General features: G+C 41.9%; 1 protein-coding gene across 1 annotated transcript in view; it reads right to left on the bottom strand.

Annotated features, from left to right (window-relative positions):
* Positions 1–374: 374 nt before the first annotated feature.
* The window catches only part of LOC124615892, a 62233-nt gene continuing 48565 nt past the window's right edge, over positions 375–14042 (bottom strand). The window contains exons 2-3 of the mRNA XM_047144065.1: positions 11068–11280; positions 375–716 (exon numbers count right to left, since the gene is read on the bottom strand). Of these exons, the coding sequence (XP_047000021.1) occupies positions 606–716; positions 11068–11280 (324 nt within the window). The 3' untranslated portion in view covers positions 375–605. The remainder of the gene's footprint in view (positions 717–11067; positions 11281–14042) is intronic.

The raw sequence follows: 14042 nt of genomic DNA, 5'->3' as shown, positions 1-14042 counted from the left end.
TACTGATAATCTGAAGGTGTTCCACGAAGGCGAAACACGTCGTTAATAAAATATTAAGTTGCATCCAACACTGTTTTTATTCAAATATTCTACATTCGGCTGCTGTACCAGACGGCCTAATGGAGTGCGAGAAATTTTATGAAAGATTCATTCTCGGCCGGTGATACTGTTGGTAGGTGGGAAGACGGTAAAGATGCTATAGAAAAGGATGTGCAAGGAATGAGAGGGTTAAGATTTTAAGGTATGGATCCAATGTTCGGGTTTAAGAGGTGGGACAGCGGATTGTGTGGTCGATGTTCCAGGATATATAATGTTGTAAGAAGACAATGTGACGGTGAGGATCGATGCTGTGGTATGAAGCGAGAAATGCGGAATTTTATAACACTTTTTTAATAGTGGAAAGCACGTCATGGCCATATGGCTGGAAATCTGGTTTCCTTTGTAAAATTAGCCCGTGCAGAAGATGAGGAGTTACGGAACGTCACAGTTTCACTTGCACCACTGCTTTACACGGCGCCACGACCGCCTGGAGAGGTGGAAGCTGCTCACAATGGAGTATATCGAGGCAGTGGCACCGGGGATGGCTGCTGCACGGCACTCTGACGTCAGCCGTACACCGAGTTGTCATGAAGTGGCGCCGCGGGGGCAGTGGAGGCGGTGGGGGCGGCGGGGGCGACCAGCGCTGCGTCCCTGGCCAGCTGCTGCTGCAGGCGGAGCTGTGGACAATAAACGAGTCATTGATATGGGAACCAAACATTAGTGGTCCTGTTTACGTACACTCAGAGTTACTTCTGTATCTCTTATCCCTTTCAGCCCCTCTGGCTACAATTGTTTATCTTACCTTTTACTGTGTCTTAGCAGCAACAGATGTATTTTTCCCCAGTGGAAACCTGAGATACACATGTGTGAATTTTCAACCTTTTCATCATGCACACGTGCCCAACTGATTACGATGAAAATATCAGTAAATCAATGTAGCAGTGCGCAGCAAATCGCGACCACCAGAATTCACGGATGTGGTTGGTTCGCTATATTTGTGAGTTAACGAGCATTTCGCTCTCATTTAAGTATATGGCCGAAAGAGTCAGCCTTCAGGAATTGCGAAACGAACCCTGTCGTTCAGGACCGGATGCCACAAATGGCGCAGATTCACCACGAGATGGGGAAACTCACAGGCGCCTATTGTTTATTGAGGGCGATGCGCTGTAGTGTGCGCGTGAGACAGACGAGAACCTACGTCATAGGGAAACCCAGTAAAGGCTTTCATGGCCAAGGAGACGTAGCATGTTAAATATGGCGGACCTAAGATTGGCCGTAAAGGGAAACATTTATTAATTCTGTAGTAGTGCAGGGAATCAAGCTACAGCAATTTTAATCTACTATCCATCATAAATTTTCATGTTGATCCCAATAAAATTTGAATATTGATCATATCTATAATAGTTTAGGATTTACTTCAAAGTGAAATTCAAGTTTTGTAACAAAGACCTGAATGCTAAAATCTGAACGCTTCAGTCGGTCTGAACGAGCGACATTTCATATAGAAGCGCGTCATTAAAATGACAAATGTTGTAAATATCAATTCTGTAACTTCATTTCTCTAAAAGATATAGTAAATTTAAATTATTAGTATTTTGAGTTAAGCATCAGATCATCATTTCCTCCACAAAAAACACACTGAACGACGACAGCATCCGGTTCTAGGCGCTACAGTCTGGAACCGCGCGACCGCTACGGTCGCAGGTTCGAATCCTGCCTCGGGCATGGATGTGTGTGATGTCCTTAGGCTAGTTAGGTTTAAGTAGTTCTAAGTTCTAGGAGACTGATGACCTTAGCAGTTAAGTCCCATAGTGCTCAGAGACATTTGACCCATTGGAGACAGCATCTTTTTGAATCATTAGGTAATAGAATATTTGTTGTAAAGTTTAGTGCATAATACTTACTTTTGTTCTTTATTTATTTATCAGAAAGCACATTGATGCAAAGGTACTGGCCGTGACATTCAAAGTTAAGAAGGAAATTGTATTGGTTTTATGTAAATGAATTTAACATTTATTATGTAATGGATATTATTGTTACTTTATTTAGAACGTGAAAGTGGTCAAGCTTTGATTATTTAAATATGTTAAAATGTAAAGTAATGTAGAATAAGCTGTAGTCAAGCAGATGGGCGGCTTCTGGAAAGGGAACTGCGCTAGTCAGTTGAGCGAAGATGTTCGGCGCGCGGGAAACGCGGTCGGAGATGGGCATAGGGCAGTTCTGGTCTAGACACCAAAGAAGACAGTTCGGCTAGAGACACCAAAGGGTATAGTTCGGATGCAGACGCGAATGCGGAGACTTCGGCTGGAGACACCAAAGATACAGTGCTGGTGGAGACGCGAAAGCGCACGGTCGGTCTTTAGGCAGCTAGGAAGTGAAACGACTTGGAAAATTTCGTGCTGTGTGGTATCGCGGGACTTAGTTTCTGAGCGGTGAGCAGCCGCGCGCCTGGTAGAGCTCCAACTTTTCGCATAGTTAATGAGGTGGAATATCGAACTTGTAGTTCGCGATGGCTTTGTGAATGATCGAACTGTGTCAAATGGATATGCGCTCGAGCGTAACAGTAACTCTAAATACGACCACTTTCGCTATTAGTTTGCTTTCTGAATAAATATAATTCTAACCAAATAACAACTGAGTGCCCTACATCATTTATGGGCCGTTAATTTAGCTCTCGATATTATAATTACTGTTATTATATGTTATATTAACTTTGTATTTCGCAAACTTGCCATCAGCCAGACAATTTAACCAAAGGATCACAGGCGTCTAATTTAGGACGTGTAATGAGATTGAGTCAAGACATTTCGATGAAGGGGAACCGTATGTGAGCCCGAACATCTTTGGGCTGTTAGCTCACATATTCCACTGCATAACTGAATATCGCTGTTGTTATTTTGCATGGCAAATATTGGATGATCACTTTAATTTTCATTACAGTAAAGAATATTTCGTAATTAGTTATTTTAGTCCATAACATGAAGCCAAGTGTACAAAGTATGTTAGGAAAATGAGTACATATTTTTGTATAAATCTTGCATCTAAAATCGTTAAAAGTCAGCTAAGAGCACTACCACATAAAGAAAAATTATCTTTCCTGCAGAAAAAAGTCAGGTCTGGAAGGGTTTAAGGGATATACCAGTACAGAATTTTTTTAGCCTAATTTTTAATTTGGTTAAAATGTTGTTCAGAGAGTCTACGTGGAAGATTCATTCATATGAAGTCTGCCATAAATGTTAAAATATGTAAAAACTGTGATTTACCGCATTGGGGTCTGGCGCATCCGAGCGCTCTAATGCAGTCTGCGTAATACTACAATAGTTACCGACGCAACAGGAGTCTGTTAGTTTCGGATAGTATCACGGAGGACATTAGTAGCAACTAAAATACTATTCTCAACAAGATTTCTCTTCTTAACATGATTCGATGACTCCTTTATGGTGAATAGTCTGAAACCACTTGCTTACCTCACGTCTACTTTTAACTTCTCATTTCGCTTGTTTTTTATATGAAGTAAAATGTGAGGCTTGAAAATGACAAACAAACGTATTTATACGGATAGAAAAGGTTCGAAAAATAATTTCAAACGTGCAAAAATGCTTCGACTGCTTAGCGGAAGCCTGTTAATCGATATAATTTCCTCAAAATGAGAGTATTTCGACATCGGTGAAAAAAAGCCCAACTCTACGGTACTGTCATTGCCTACTAAAGGTTTGTTTAATTTCAGTACTAAAAAAACACAAGTTGAAACTCTAAATGCTCTTTTTCAGAACATCATTTTTCAGCTGGCCGGAGCTATAACTAATGAAATATTAATGCAGTTTCATTACACCGTTTTGTAACGTCCGAATCTGCGTTTTTTTCTGTAGTACGTAAGATTTTTGCGATATATTTTAATTTAGATTTTTGGTGCAAGTTTTTATAAAGACTTTTTTGTCGAGAAAATTGACTTTTACTTGGGAGTTGCAAAGAGTCGGCGATTCCTTTATAACATTATTTGTTTATTGTTCATTTATTTTTTTATAATTTTTTTTGCTTTAAAATTTTCGCATGTTGGTACTATATTTTCGTAGATGCAAAGCAAAGTGTGCTGTACTGGAGTTTGGAATTCTTTGCATTGTATGTGAGTAATGTATGTAAAATACTATGTAAATTGTTTATTACGTTAAATATTTTTCTGATGACATTTTGTATTTAAAAATATTTTTGTGTATAAATTGTCCATGTTGATGTAAATTTGACAATTTAAGAAATGGTCACGCTTAGCAACAATTTAAGAAATAGGTGTTATGTAAAAGCCAGTGTGCTTTTGTTTGAAACGAAAGGTTCTGGGGAGTGTAGAAGGTGGCAAGGGCGAATTGCCGTGCTACCTAGAGCAAGAGCGGGAAGCAAGTCACACAGTCTGTGGGCAGCAGTGATTGAGGCAACACCTTTGTGGAGCAGGAGAAGCTTTTCCTGCAAATTTGCACGAAAATGCCTCGGATGAACACTACAAACGGCTTACGACATAGCTGCAAGCTGTTCGGCTACTGTATGTAAAATTGAACGTCGCCAAGAAGAGAAACTGAGCCCATACAACAAGATACTTGCAGGTCGTACTGTGGGAGTGTAGCCCCGCTGTAATTGTTCGCCACTCTCAAACGTACAGCCGCCTGCTAAGACTTTTTTTGTACTTTTACTTTTGTTCAGCGTGAATCATTAATTTAAACTGTTTTTTAATAATCATTCTTTTAGTTTAAAGAAAATGGTTCACTCTGTTATTTCATCCTAATCATACATCTATATAGGGTTCCTTCTTGGTGTTTGATTAATCCGAGTATCCGTTTTTACAGATACATGAAGTGCCAAGTTAATATAAAGAGGCACCATTTAAATTGTTTTTGTGTAAATAATAAAAAAGTTTTCTTAACCGTTGCAAAGTGTTACAATAAAAATTTGCTTACGTAAAATTCAATCAGAGTGAAGCCAAGTTGCTAGAATCTGTTAAATAACTATACAGAATTAGTTCAAAAAGTAATAGCTTTTGAAAGTAAGTTCCAGTAAGAAAGAGACATGTTCAGTACAAAAAGTGTATGCTTTGGTATCTAAGTATTTTAGTATTTAAGCTTGTTCATTATGGGAAGTGCTTTTCTAAAGATCACCCCTGGCCAATTTTTTAGCTTCCTTGAAGTTATCTACTGGGCCTTTTCTCTTTTAAAAAACATAATGTATAAGGGTGTAGTCCAACATTGTTTCAGTGGAGTAATAATTATTTGAAGAACCAAATTAAACAGTAGCAGGAAAGTAGGCAAAATTCATACTTCTGCCTTTCCAATACTTCACTGTTTCATTGCATGGATAGGCTGGCAGTCTTTAGTACATATTTTTAACTACTAAATGAGCTTGGAACTGAGTTGTCTTGGCTGAAGTACAATGTTATTCATACTGCGCTTCTATCTAACCGCTGGGTAACATCTAAGGAAAAGAAGTGAATAGTCTGATTTACTTATCCATTAGACACAACACACGGTCAAATCCTGTAAAAAGGGTAACTCTATTGATTAGCTTTTCCTGTTAACGGGACTACTCTCCCATAGTTTACTTAATTTGGAAAGTAAACTAAACTTCAGTATGAGGGTTGTATGTGGCTTTTCACGTGACTGGACTATTTGTTCTGTTGGGGTATAGTATACGTGGCAACATAGAGACCAGGTTTTGTGTTATTTAGTTAAAAGCATACTAAATTACAATAGTAGTGGTAGGGTTATACCATACGCAACGATATACACATTTTTGCCTCGCACAAGTCGATGATAGGCAAAATCGATTGTCTAGCGCCGCTAGCGGTGAGAGAGTAGGGGTCAGGCAGGCAGGCAGTTTTAGTTTTGAGTCGACTGAGACCGTGCGGAGACTATGTGGCGGCGATATTGATTTAGGCCACTGCATGTCAAACATCAGACTGATACATAAAAGTAAAAACAAACCTCAAAAGTTTGATAGAGAACTTCTGAGCGTAGCTACATTATTCATAGTCCGATACATTACTAGAGGTCTAGAATACCCTTAAGAGGTAATCTAGGAGAAATTGTCGATCGATTAAAAATAATCCGGTATATTACAGGAGATCTAGAATACTCTTAGGTGACAGTCTAGGAGCAATTGTCAGTGGATTAAAAGCTTTCGCTGAAGAAGTTGCTCCCTTACAGAAACGGAAGAAACATGTTTGGTGCGATGATGAATGCGATATGGCAGTTTTACGCACGCATAAAGCTTGGTTAGGTGACTAACAAAGGAAACTGAAAGTTCCATGGATGAATTAATCAGTGATAGACGATCAGCGGCTAAAGAAATTAGATGCGTCAAATGGAAATATAATTAGGACTCACTCAAATCTGTCGAGGAGGCTTTCAGTCGGCATCAGACGAGAGAGTACTATTACACATTTAAACAGAACCAATCGACATACAGGTTGTTTATAAACGAATATCGGGGTTTTAACGCTTATGATATTTATTACATTAAACTTAAAGTTATAAAGATATGTCAAATGAAAGAGCAACTCAAAAGGTTTTACCAAGAACCTTATAAATGTTCACTGGCACAGCGAAGCACGCGATTGGTTGAACACTTCACTGTACCCAAGCTCTGGATAGGCCGCAAGGGGTCCAATAACAGGGCTTGCTTTGCATGGCCTCCACTTTCACCCGACCTAACGCCATGCCATTTTGCCCATTGGGGCTTCATCAAGGATCGTGTGTACGTGTCTCCGCTACCAGCAGACCTCCCTGAATTAATAAACCGTATTGAAGCAGCTGTTGCTACAATCAGTGAAGACACACTTATCAACGTTTGGGAAGAATTCGGCTATAGACTTGATGTGTGTCGTGAGACAAATGGTGCTCACATTGAACATTTATAAGATTCTTGGTAAAAGTGTTTGAGTTGCTCTTTCATTTGACATATCAGTTATAACTGTAAGTTTAATATAATAAATATTATAAAGCGTTAAAACCCCGATATTCATTTATAAATACCCTGTATACTCCACCTGCTCTTATGATGACGGATACGAAAGGAAAGATAACAACACGACATAACAACTATGAAAATTCAATGTTTTTCGCTGAATACTTCAAACAGTTACTAAACAGTGCGGGACATCAACATTATTTGGAATCTGACCCTTCTCCGAGAAATAAAGCGCATCTAGAAGACGTTATCCCCTCACATCCAGACGAAGTACAAGCAGTGATTAACTCCGGAATTATAAGGCGCTGATAGAGAATCAACTTGTGGCAGAACTCTGGAAATACGCAAATGTACTAACTGTACTGAATTTACATACACACCTCATTGATATCTGGAATACTGAGAAATTGCCAGAGGAATGCAATGTTGCAATAAACAATGCACTACACAACGAAAGAGATAGATCGGATCCAAATATATCCTCTCTGGATACTACTTCACAGTTTTCTCTGAGGTTCTGTATTTCAGAATTCATTAACAGCTTCACGCTGAATTAGGCGAATATCAAGGAGGTTTCCGCCCAGGACGAAGCTATCCTGGTCAAATTATTACTCTTAAATGGATAATGAAACACCGAAGGTCAGGAACAAGAAGGTAGTAATCAACTTCGTCGATTTTAAAATAGCCTATGATAGTATCCATCATGAATCTCTACTGTCTGTCCTTACGGGATTTGGTTTACACCAGAAACTTGTCACTCTCACTGCGATCACTCTTCGAAATACTAAGTCTAGAAGAAGGTTCAGACATGAATTCTCTGAACAATTTGGGATTCGAACTGGCCTCCGACAAGGTGATGCATTGTCTCCATTACTGTTAAATTGTGTGCTGGAGAAAATCATGCGCGAATGGAAGATGTGTCCAACTACAGTTAACTACTGTTAAGATCGGAAGAAAGATTCGACTTCACTCTCTTGTAAATGACTTGGGGTTGTTAGTAAGCAGTATCGATAAGGCAAAAGTTTCAGATAGGTTTCAGATAGAAGAACCTGAACGATTGGCAGCAAAGATTGGGTTGAAAATTTCTTTTGAGAAAACTGAAATGATGTTCGCCTTCTCTGTTGACACAACCATATTACACTCCATAATGCTCAAAAAAATGAAAGAGGTCAAAGTTTTTATATATCATGGCGATATTGTTACTTGGATGCCAATTAAAGAGCAAGAAGAGATGGTGGAACGTTATAACTACAACGAGCACAAAGAACTACATGGCCAACTTATAAAAAACGAGCTCTTTCAATAAATGCTAAACTTAGGCGTTATCCCTCCGTCATTAAATCGGAGACAACATATGCGAGTGAAACTAAACACTAAACTCCAGAAAGTTGATAGATGAATCTTCCGAATGATTATCAATAAAAATATCAAGTTCCTGGTCAGTGGAGACTCTTGCCCAACTCAGTAGGTTACCAAGAAAGTGAATCCATTGTTGACACGATGCGAAAAAGAAACGTTTCAATTTTTGGCCAGATTTCGCACCTTACCGAATACTAGACTCCTGAAACAACTTTTTGACTAGTTTTGGAACAGTAAGACAAAAACAGCTGGTCTAAGGAAGTACAAATGGACCTGAATGATTTGAACAATGCCCAGCATCAAATTGAACATAGAGACGAGAAGCTGCATCTGAAGAACAAATACACACAACTGACATTCGAAACATCAAAAAGGAAGAAATACGTCGTATCTGCAGAAGAACGAGCCGCCAGATCGCTGAGAATGAAGGTCTAAACTTATTCATCGTGGGTTCTGTAGTATAATGAGCAATAGAGAGTTTTTTAAACCTCGTCAAGGAACAAGAGTGGCAGAATGTTTATCGTGCTGATAACATAGATGACAAATATAATGCTTTCCTTATCAAATTTCTCATTCTCTTTGAGAGTTACTTTCCATTAGAACGTTCTAAACGGGTTACTAGCAGTATAAGGATATGGGATAAGGATATCGTGTAGAAGAAAGCGGGAATTATATCAAAATGTTAGAAGTAGCCACAATCAAGCTACAGTAGCCCATTACAAACAGTACTGTAAGATGCTTAAACATGTTATTAGGAAGGCAAAGAGTATGTGGTACTCAAATAGAACAGCGAATTCACAGGATAAAATTAAAACTATATGAACAGTTGCGAGGAAAGTGTCTGGTCAGCAGCACAAGGTCGACGATATAAAGTCAGTTCGCAGTAAAGATATTTCTGTTACTGTTAAATCAGATGTATGTACAGTATTTAACAATCATTTTCTGAGCACTGCTGGTGAATTAAATAAAAATTTAGTTTCTACAGGGACTCACATAACTCTCTTGGAAAATGTCTTTTCGAGATTGATGTCTGAAATACTCCTCTGTGATACAGACAGGGGGGAGACTGAGTCAATAATTAAATCATTGAAGACTAAGGACTCTCGTGGATATGATGGAGTGCCTAGCAGGATATTAAAGTACTGTGCTGCACATGCTAGCCCCGTTTTCAGCCACATATGTAATTTTTCCTTTAGGAACGGTCAGTTTCCTGAACGATTAAAATACTCAGTAGTAAAGCCGCTTTATGGAAAGGGAGAAAGAGATAATGTAGACAATTTTAGACCTATTTCTATGCCATTAGTGTTCGCTAAAGTTATTGAAAAGGCTGTGTACGTAAGGATAATTGCTCGTTTTATATCACACGATTTGCTATCAAATGTACAGTTCGGCTTTAGAAGTTGTTTAACAACTGAAAATGCTATATTCTCTTTTCTATGTGAGATACTGGTTGGGTTAAACGAAAGGTTTCGAACGCTAGGCATAATTTTTGATTTAACTAAGGCGTCTGATTGTGTTGATCACAAAATATTACACCAGAGGTTGGGCCATTACGGAATACTGGGAGTATCGCACAATTGGTTCACCTCTTACTTCAGCAACAGACAGCAAAAGGCCATTATTCACAGTGTTGAGAATGGCTATGATGTGGGGTCTGAGTGGGTACGGTCAAATGCAGGGTGCCCCAGGGATCAGTGTTGGAGTCACTCCTGTTCCTTGTTTATATAAATGATACGCCCTCTAGTATTACGGGTAACTCTAAAATATTTCTGTTTGCTGATGACACTTGGTAGTAGAGGATGTTGTGTGCGACACTGGCTCGGTTTCAAATAGTGCAGTTCACGACATAAGTTCACGGCTTGTAGAAAATAAACTAACGCTAAATCACAGTAAGACTCAGTTTTTACAGTTTCTAGCACACGATTCAACAAAACCTGGCGTTTTAATTTCACAGAATGGGCATATGATTGGTGAAACTGAACAGTTCAAATTTCTGGGTGTTCAGACAAATAGTAAACGGCCGTGGAAAGCCCACGTTCAGGATATTGTTCAAAGACTTAATGCTGCCATTTTTACAACTCGAATGGTATCTGAAGTAAGTGATCGTTCTACACGAAAATTAGTCTATTCTGCTTATTTTCATTCGCTTATGTCGTATGGTATTACATTTTGGGGTAACTCTTCCCATTCTAAAAGGACATTTTTGGCTCGGAAATGGGCGGTTCGGGCAATAAGTAATGTAAGTTCACGAACCTCTTGTCAACCCCTGTTCACGAATCTGGGTATTTAACATTGGCCTTTCAATATATACATTCCTTACTGTCACTTCTGCCGTGCGGGGTAGCCGTGCGGTCTAAGGCGCCTTGCCATGGTTAGGGCAACTCCCGGCGTCGGAGTTTCGAGTCCTACCTCGGGCAGGGTGCGTGTGTGTTGTCCTTAGCGTAAGTTAGTTTAAGTTAGAATAAGTAGCCCGCTCTCTCCCTTTCAGAGGCAGGGAATGAAAAGATTTTTTAAAAATCCCCTCATTTGCGAAATATCGCAGGTGAGTGGCACGTGTCGTCGAGAAGAATGGAGGAATCTGACGTGTAAGTCTGATGTATCAGATCCCTGAGAATCGTTCGAGAATGAAGACGCGGGGGAAGATCCCCTTCGAGGTGTAAGAAGAGTCGACGAGACCTCAATAATGACGAATGAGCCCCGTTTGCAGAGGCCGTAACGCACCTCTGGGAAGCCGTCTTCACCGAGGCCGAACCGCTCCACGAGCCGCTCGCCCATCCTGCCGTGGCGGGCCTCGAACTCGGTCCTGCGCCGGTCGGAGACCTCGGGATCGAAGTCCCACTGCTGCGTGCGGAAGTTCTCGGGCGCCCCTGCCAGGTTGTTGCGGACCAGCCGCTGTATCAGGCCGTACAGCGGACCTGCCGGCGCCGACAGCGCCTGCCGACAGAAGAACGCGTGAAGCCGAGCTGACGTGTTTGGTGCTCACCCTGTGTCCGTGCCACCTTGCTACCCCCGGACAGGTACACTATGTGATCAAAAGTATCTGGACACCTGGCTGAAAATGACTTCCATCGGTAATGCTAGAATTCAATATGGCGTTGGTCCACCCTCAGCCTTGATGACAGCCTCCACTCTCGCAGGCATACGTTCAATCAGGTGCTGGAAGGTTTCTTGGGAATTGGCAGCCCTTTCTTCGCGGAGTGCTGCACTGAGGAGAGGTATCGATGTCGGTCGGTGAGGCCTGGCACGAAGTCGGCGTTCCAAAACATTCCAAAGGTGTTCCATAGGATTTAGGTCAGGACTCTGCGCAGGCCAGTCCATTACAGGGATGTCATTGTCGTGTAACCACTCCGCCACAGACCGTGCATTATGAACAGGCGCTCGATCGTGTTGAAAGACGCAATCGCGATCCCCGAATTGCTCTTCAACAGTGGGAAGCAAGTAGGTGTTTAAAACACCAATGTAGGGCTGTGCTGTGATAGTGCCACACAAAACAACAAGGGGTGGAAGCCCTCTCCATGAAAAACACGACCACACCATAACACCACCGTCTCCGAATTTTATTGTTGGCACTACAGCGCTGGCAGATGACGTTCACCGGGCATTCACCATACCCTGCTATCGCATCGCCACATTGTGTACCGTAATTCGTCACTCCACACAACGTTTTACCACTGTTCAATCGTCCAATGTTTACGCTCCTTACACCAAGCGAGGCGACGTTTGGCATTTACAGGAGTGTGTGTGGCTTACGAGCAGCCGCTCGACCGTGAAATCCACGTTTTATCACCTCCCGCCTAACTGTCATAGTACTTGTAATGGATCCTGATGCAGTTCGGACAGATGTCTGCCTATTACACATTACGACCCTCTTCAATGGTCGTCGGTCTCTGTCAGTCAACAGACGATGTCGGCCTGTACAGTTTTGTGCTGTACGTGTCCCTTTACGTATCCACTTCATTATCACATCGGAAACAGTGGACGTAGGGATATTTAGGAGTGTGGAAATCTCGTGTACAGACGTATGACACAAGTGACACCCAATCACCTGACCACGTCTGAAGCCCGTGAGTTCCGACGAGCGCCCCATTCTGGTCTTACACGATGTCTAATTACAAGGAGTACCTGGCAGTAGGTGGCAGCACAATGAACCTAACATGAAAAACGTATGTTTTTGGGGGTGTCCGGATACTTTTGATCACATAGTCTATGTGGCCTTGAACAGACTATGGTAGTGGAGCGGTTGGTCTGGTTCTCCTAGAGGGATATCCAGGTTCTTTCAGACGACTGCCAAATTCAGCACTGTGTTATAATCATCTTTATTCCCATTGGAGTAAAAATGTGAGGGGCGTTCAATAGATAACGCAACACTTCTTTTCTGAAAGAAGGTTGGTTTTATTCAGGATTCTAGTACACAATATTATTCCCCACTCGTTTGCCTACAAAACCATTTTTTTCAACAAAATCTCCTTTCAATGTGAAGGTCTTATGCCACCTTAGGGATGGCCTGTATGCCCATACGATACCACTCCTATGATCGACGACGGATCCGACGTCTTCCTGCTTCAATAACCTCCACGTCATCCAACTACTGTTTCCCGCAGACTGCATCCTTCATTGGGCCAAACAGATGGAAGCCGGAAGGTGCGAGGTGCGGGCTGTAGGGTGGATGAGGAAGAACAGTCCAATGAAGTTTTGTGAGCTTCTCTCGGGTGTGCAGACTTTCGTGAGGCGTGCGTTGTCATGGAGAAGTTGGTTTGCATTTTTGTGGCGACTAACACTCTGAAGTCGTTTCTTCAATTTCCTGAGGGTAGCACAATGCGCTTCAGAACTGATCGTTGCATCGAGAGAGAGGACATCAAACAACCCCTTCAGAGTTCCAGAGACCGCCGACACAACTTTACCAGTAGAGGATGCGGCTCTGAACAATTTTTCCTTGATAATATTCTTCGTGGGTGTGCATCCGGATCATAACGTCATCTTGACACAATATTTCAGCGGTCCAACTGGCCGCCATCTTCAGGTGAGAGTGTTGGTACACGATCTCGCCGGAGCAGACTTCTCAGCGCAAGCGGCGGCCCCTATACAGGCTGCAGAAGGCCCACAATGCGTGCGCGAGAAGGTGCCATAACTGCCCTCTAGCGCAAGTAAACATACCGCGCCGCCAGTGGTGGAAACAGGCGAAATCGAGATATCGCTATCAAAAATTAAAAATTAAAAATTATTCCGACGATCGAAACACTTTTCCTTTGGAGGAGAGGTGGTGTGTCGCCATTCCGCGGACTGCGGTTCGAAGAGATGAATCTACGTTTCATCTTGTGACAATGTTCGACAAAAAAATTGTCACGATCAGCCTCGCAAAGCGCATGCAGTTCCGCGCATATGGTTCTTCGTTGCTGTTTCTAGTCTGCTGGTAGGTGGCGAGGAACCCAGCAGTACACACCTGTAATTATCCCAACTGGAGCACTCTGTGTCAGCACTACAATAGAGACGTCCACTTGAGCAGCGACGTATTTGATTGTGATAAGTGGATCATCTCGAATGAGACTGTCCGCACGTTCTAACATTGCAAGCGTCACAACTGCGTTACGACTGGCCGGCACGCGGGAGATGGAACAGGTTAGCGAGACCTGTTTGCGATGATGACAGACGCCTCGCCCAACGACTTTGTTCGTTGCCAGGTTGCCGTACACATTCTG

Source organism: Schistocerca americana, chromosome 5, assembly GCF_021461395.2.
Source record: "Schistocerca americana isolate TAMUIC-IGC-003095 chromosome 5, iqSchAmer2.1, whole genome shotgun sequence".
Lineage (NCBI taxonomy): Eukaryota > Metazoa > Arthropoda > Insecta > Orthoptera > Acrididae > Schistocerca > Schistocerca americana.
The sequence above is the reverse complement of the archived record's forward strand: the minus strand, read 5'-3'. Positions and strand labels throughout refer to the sequence as shown.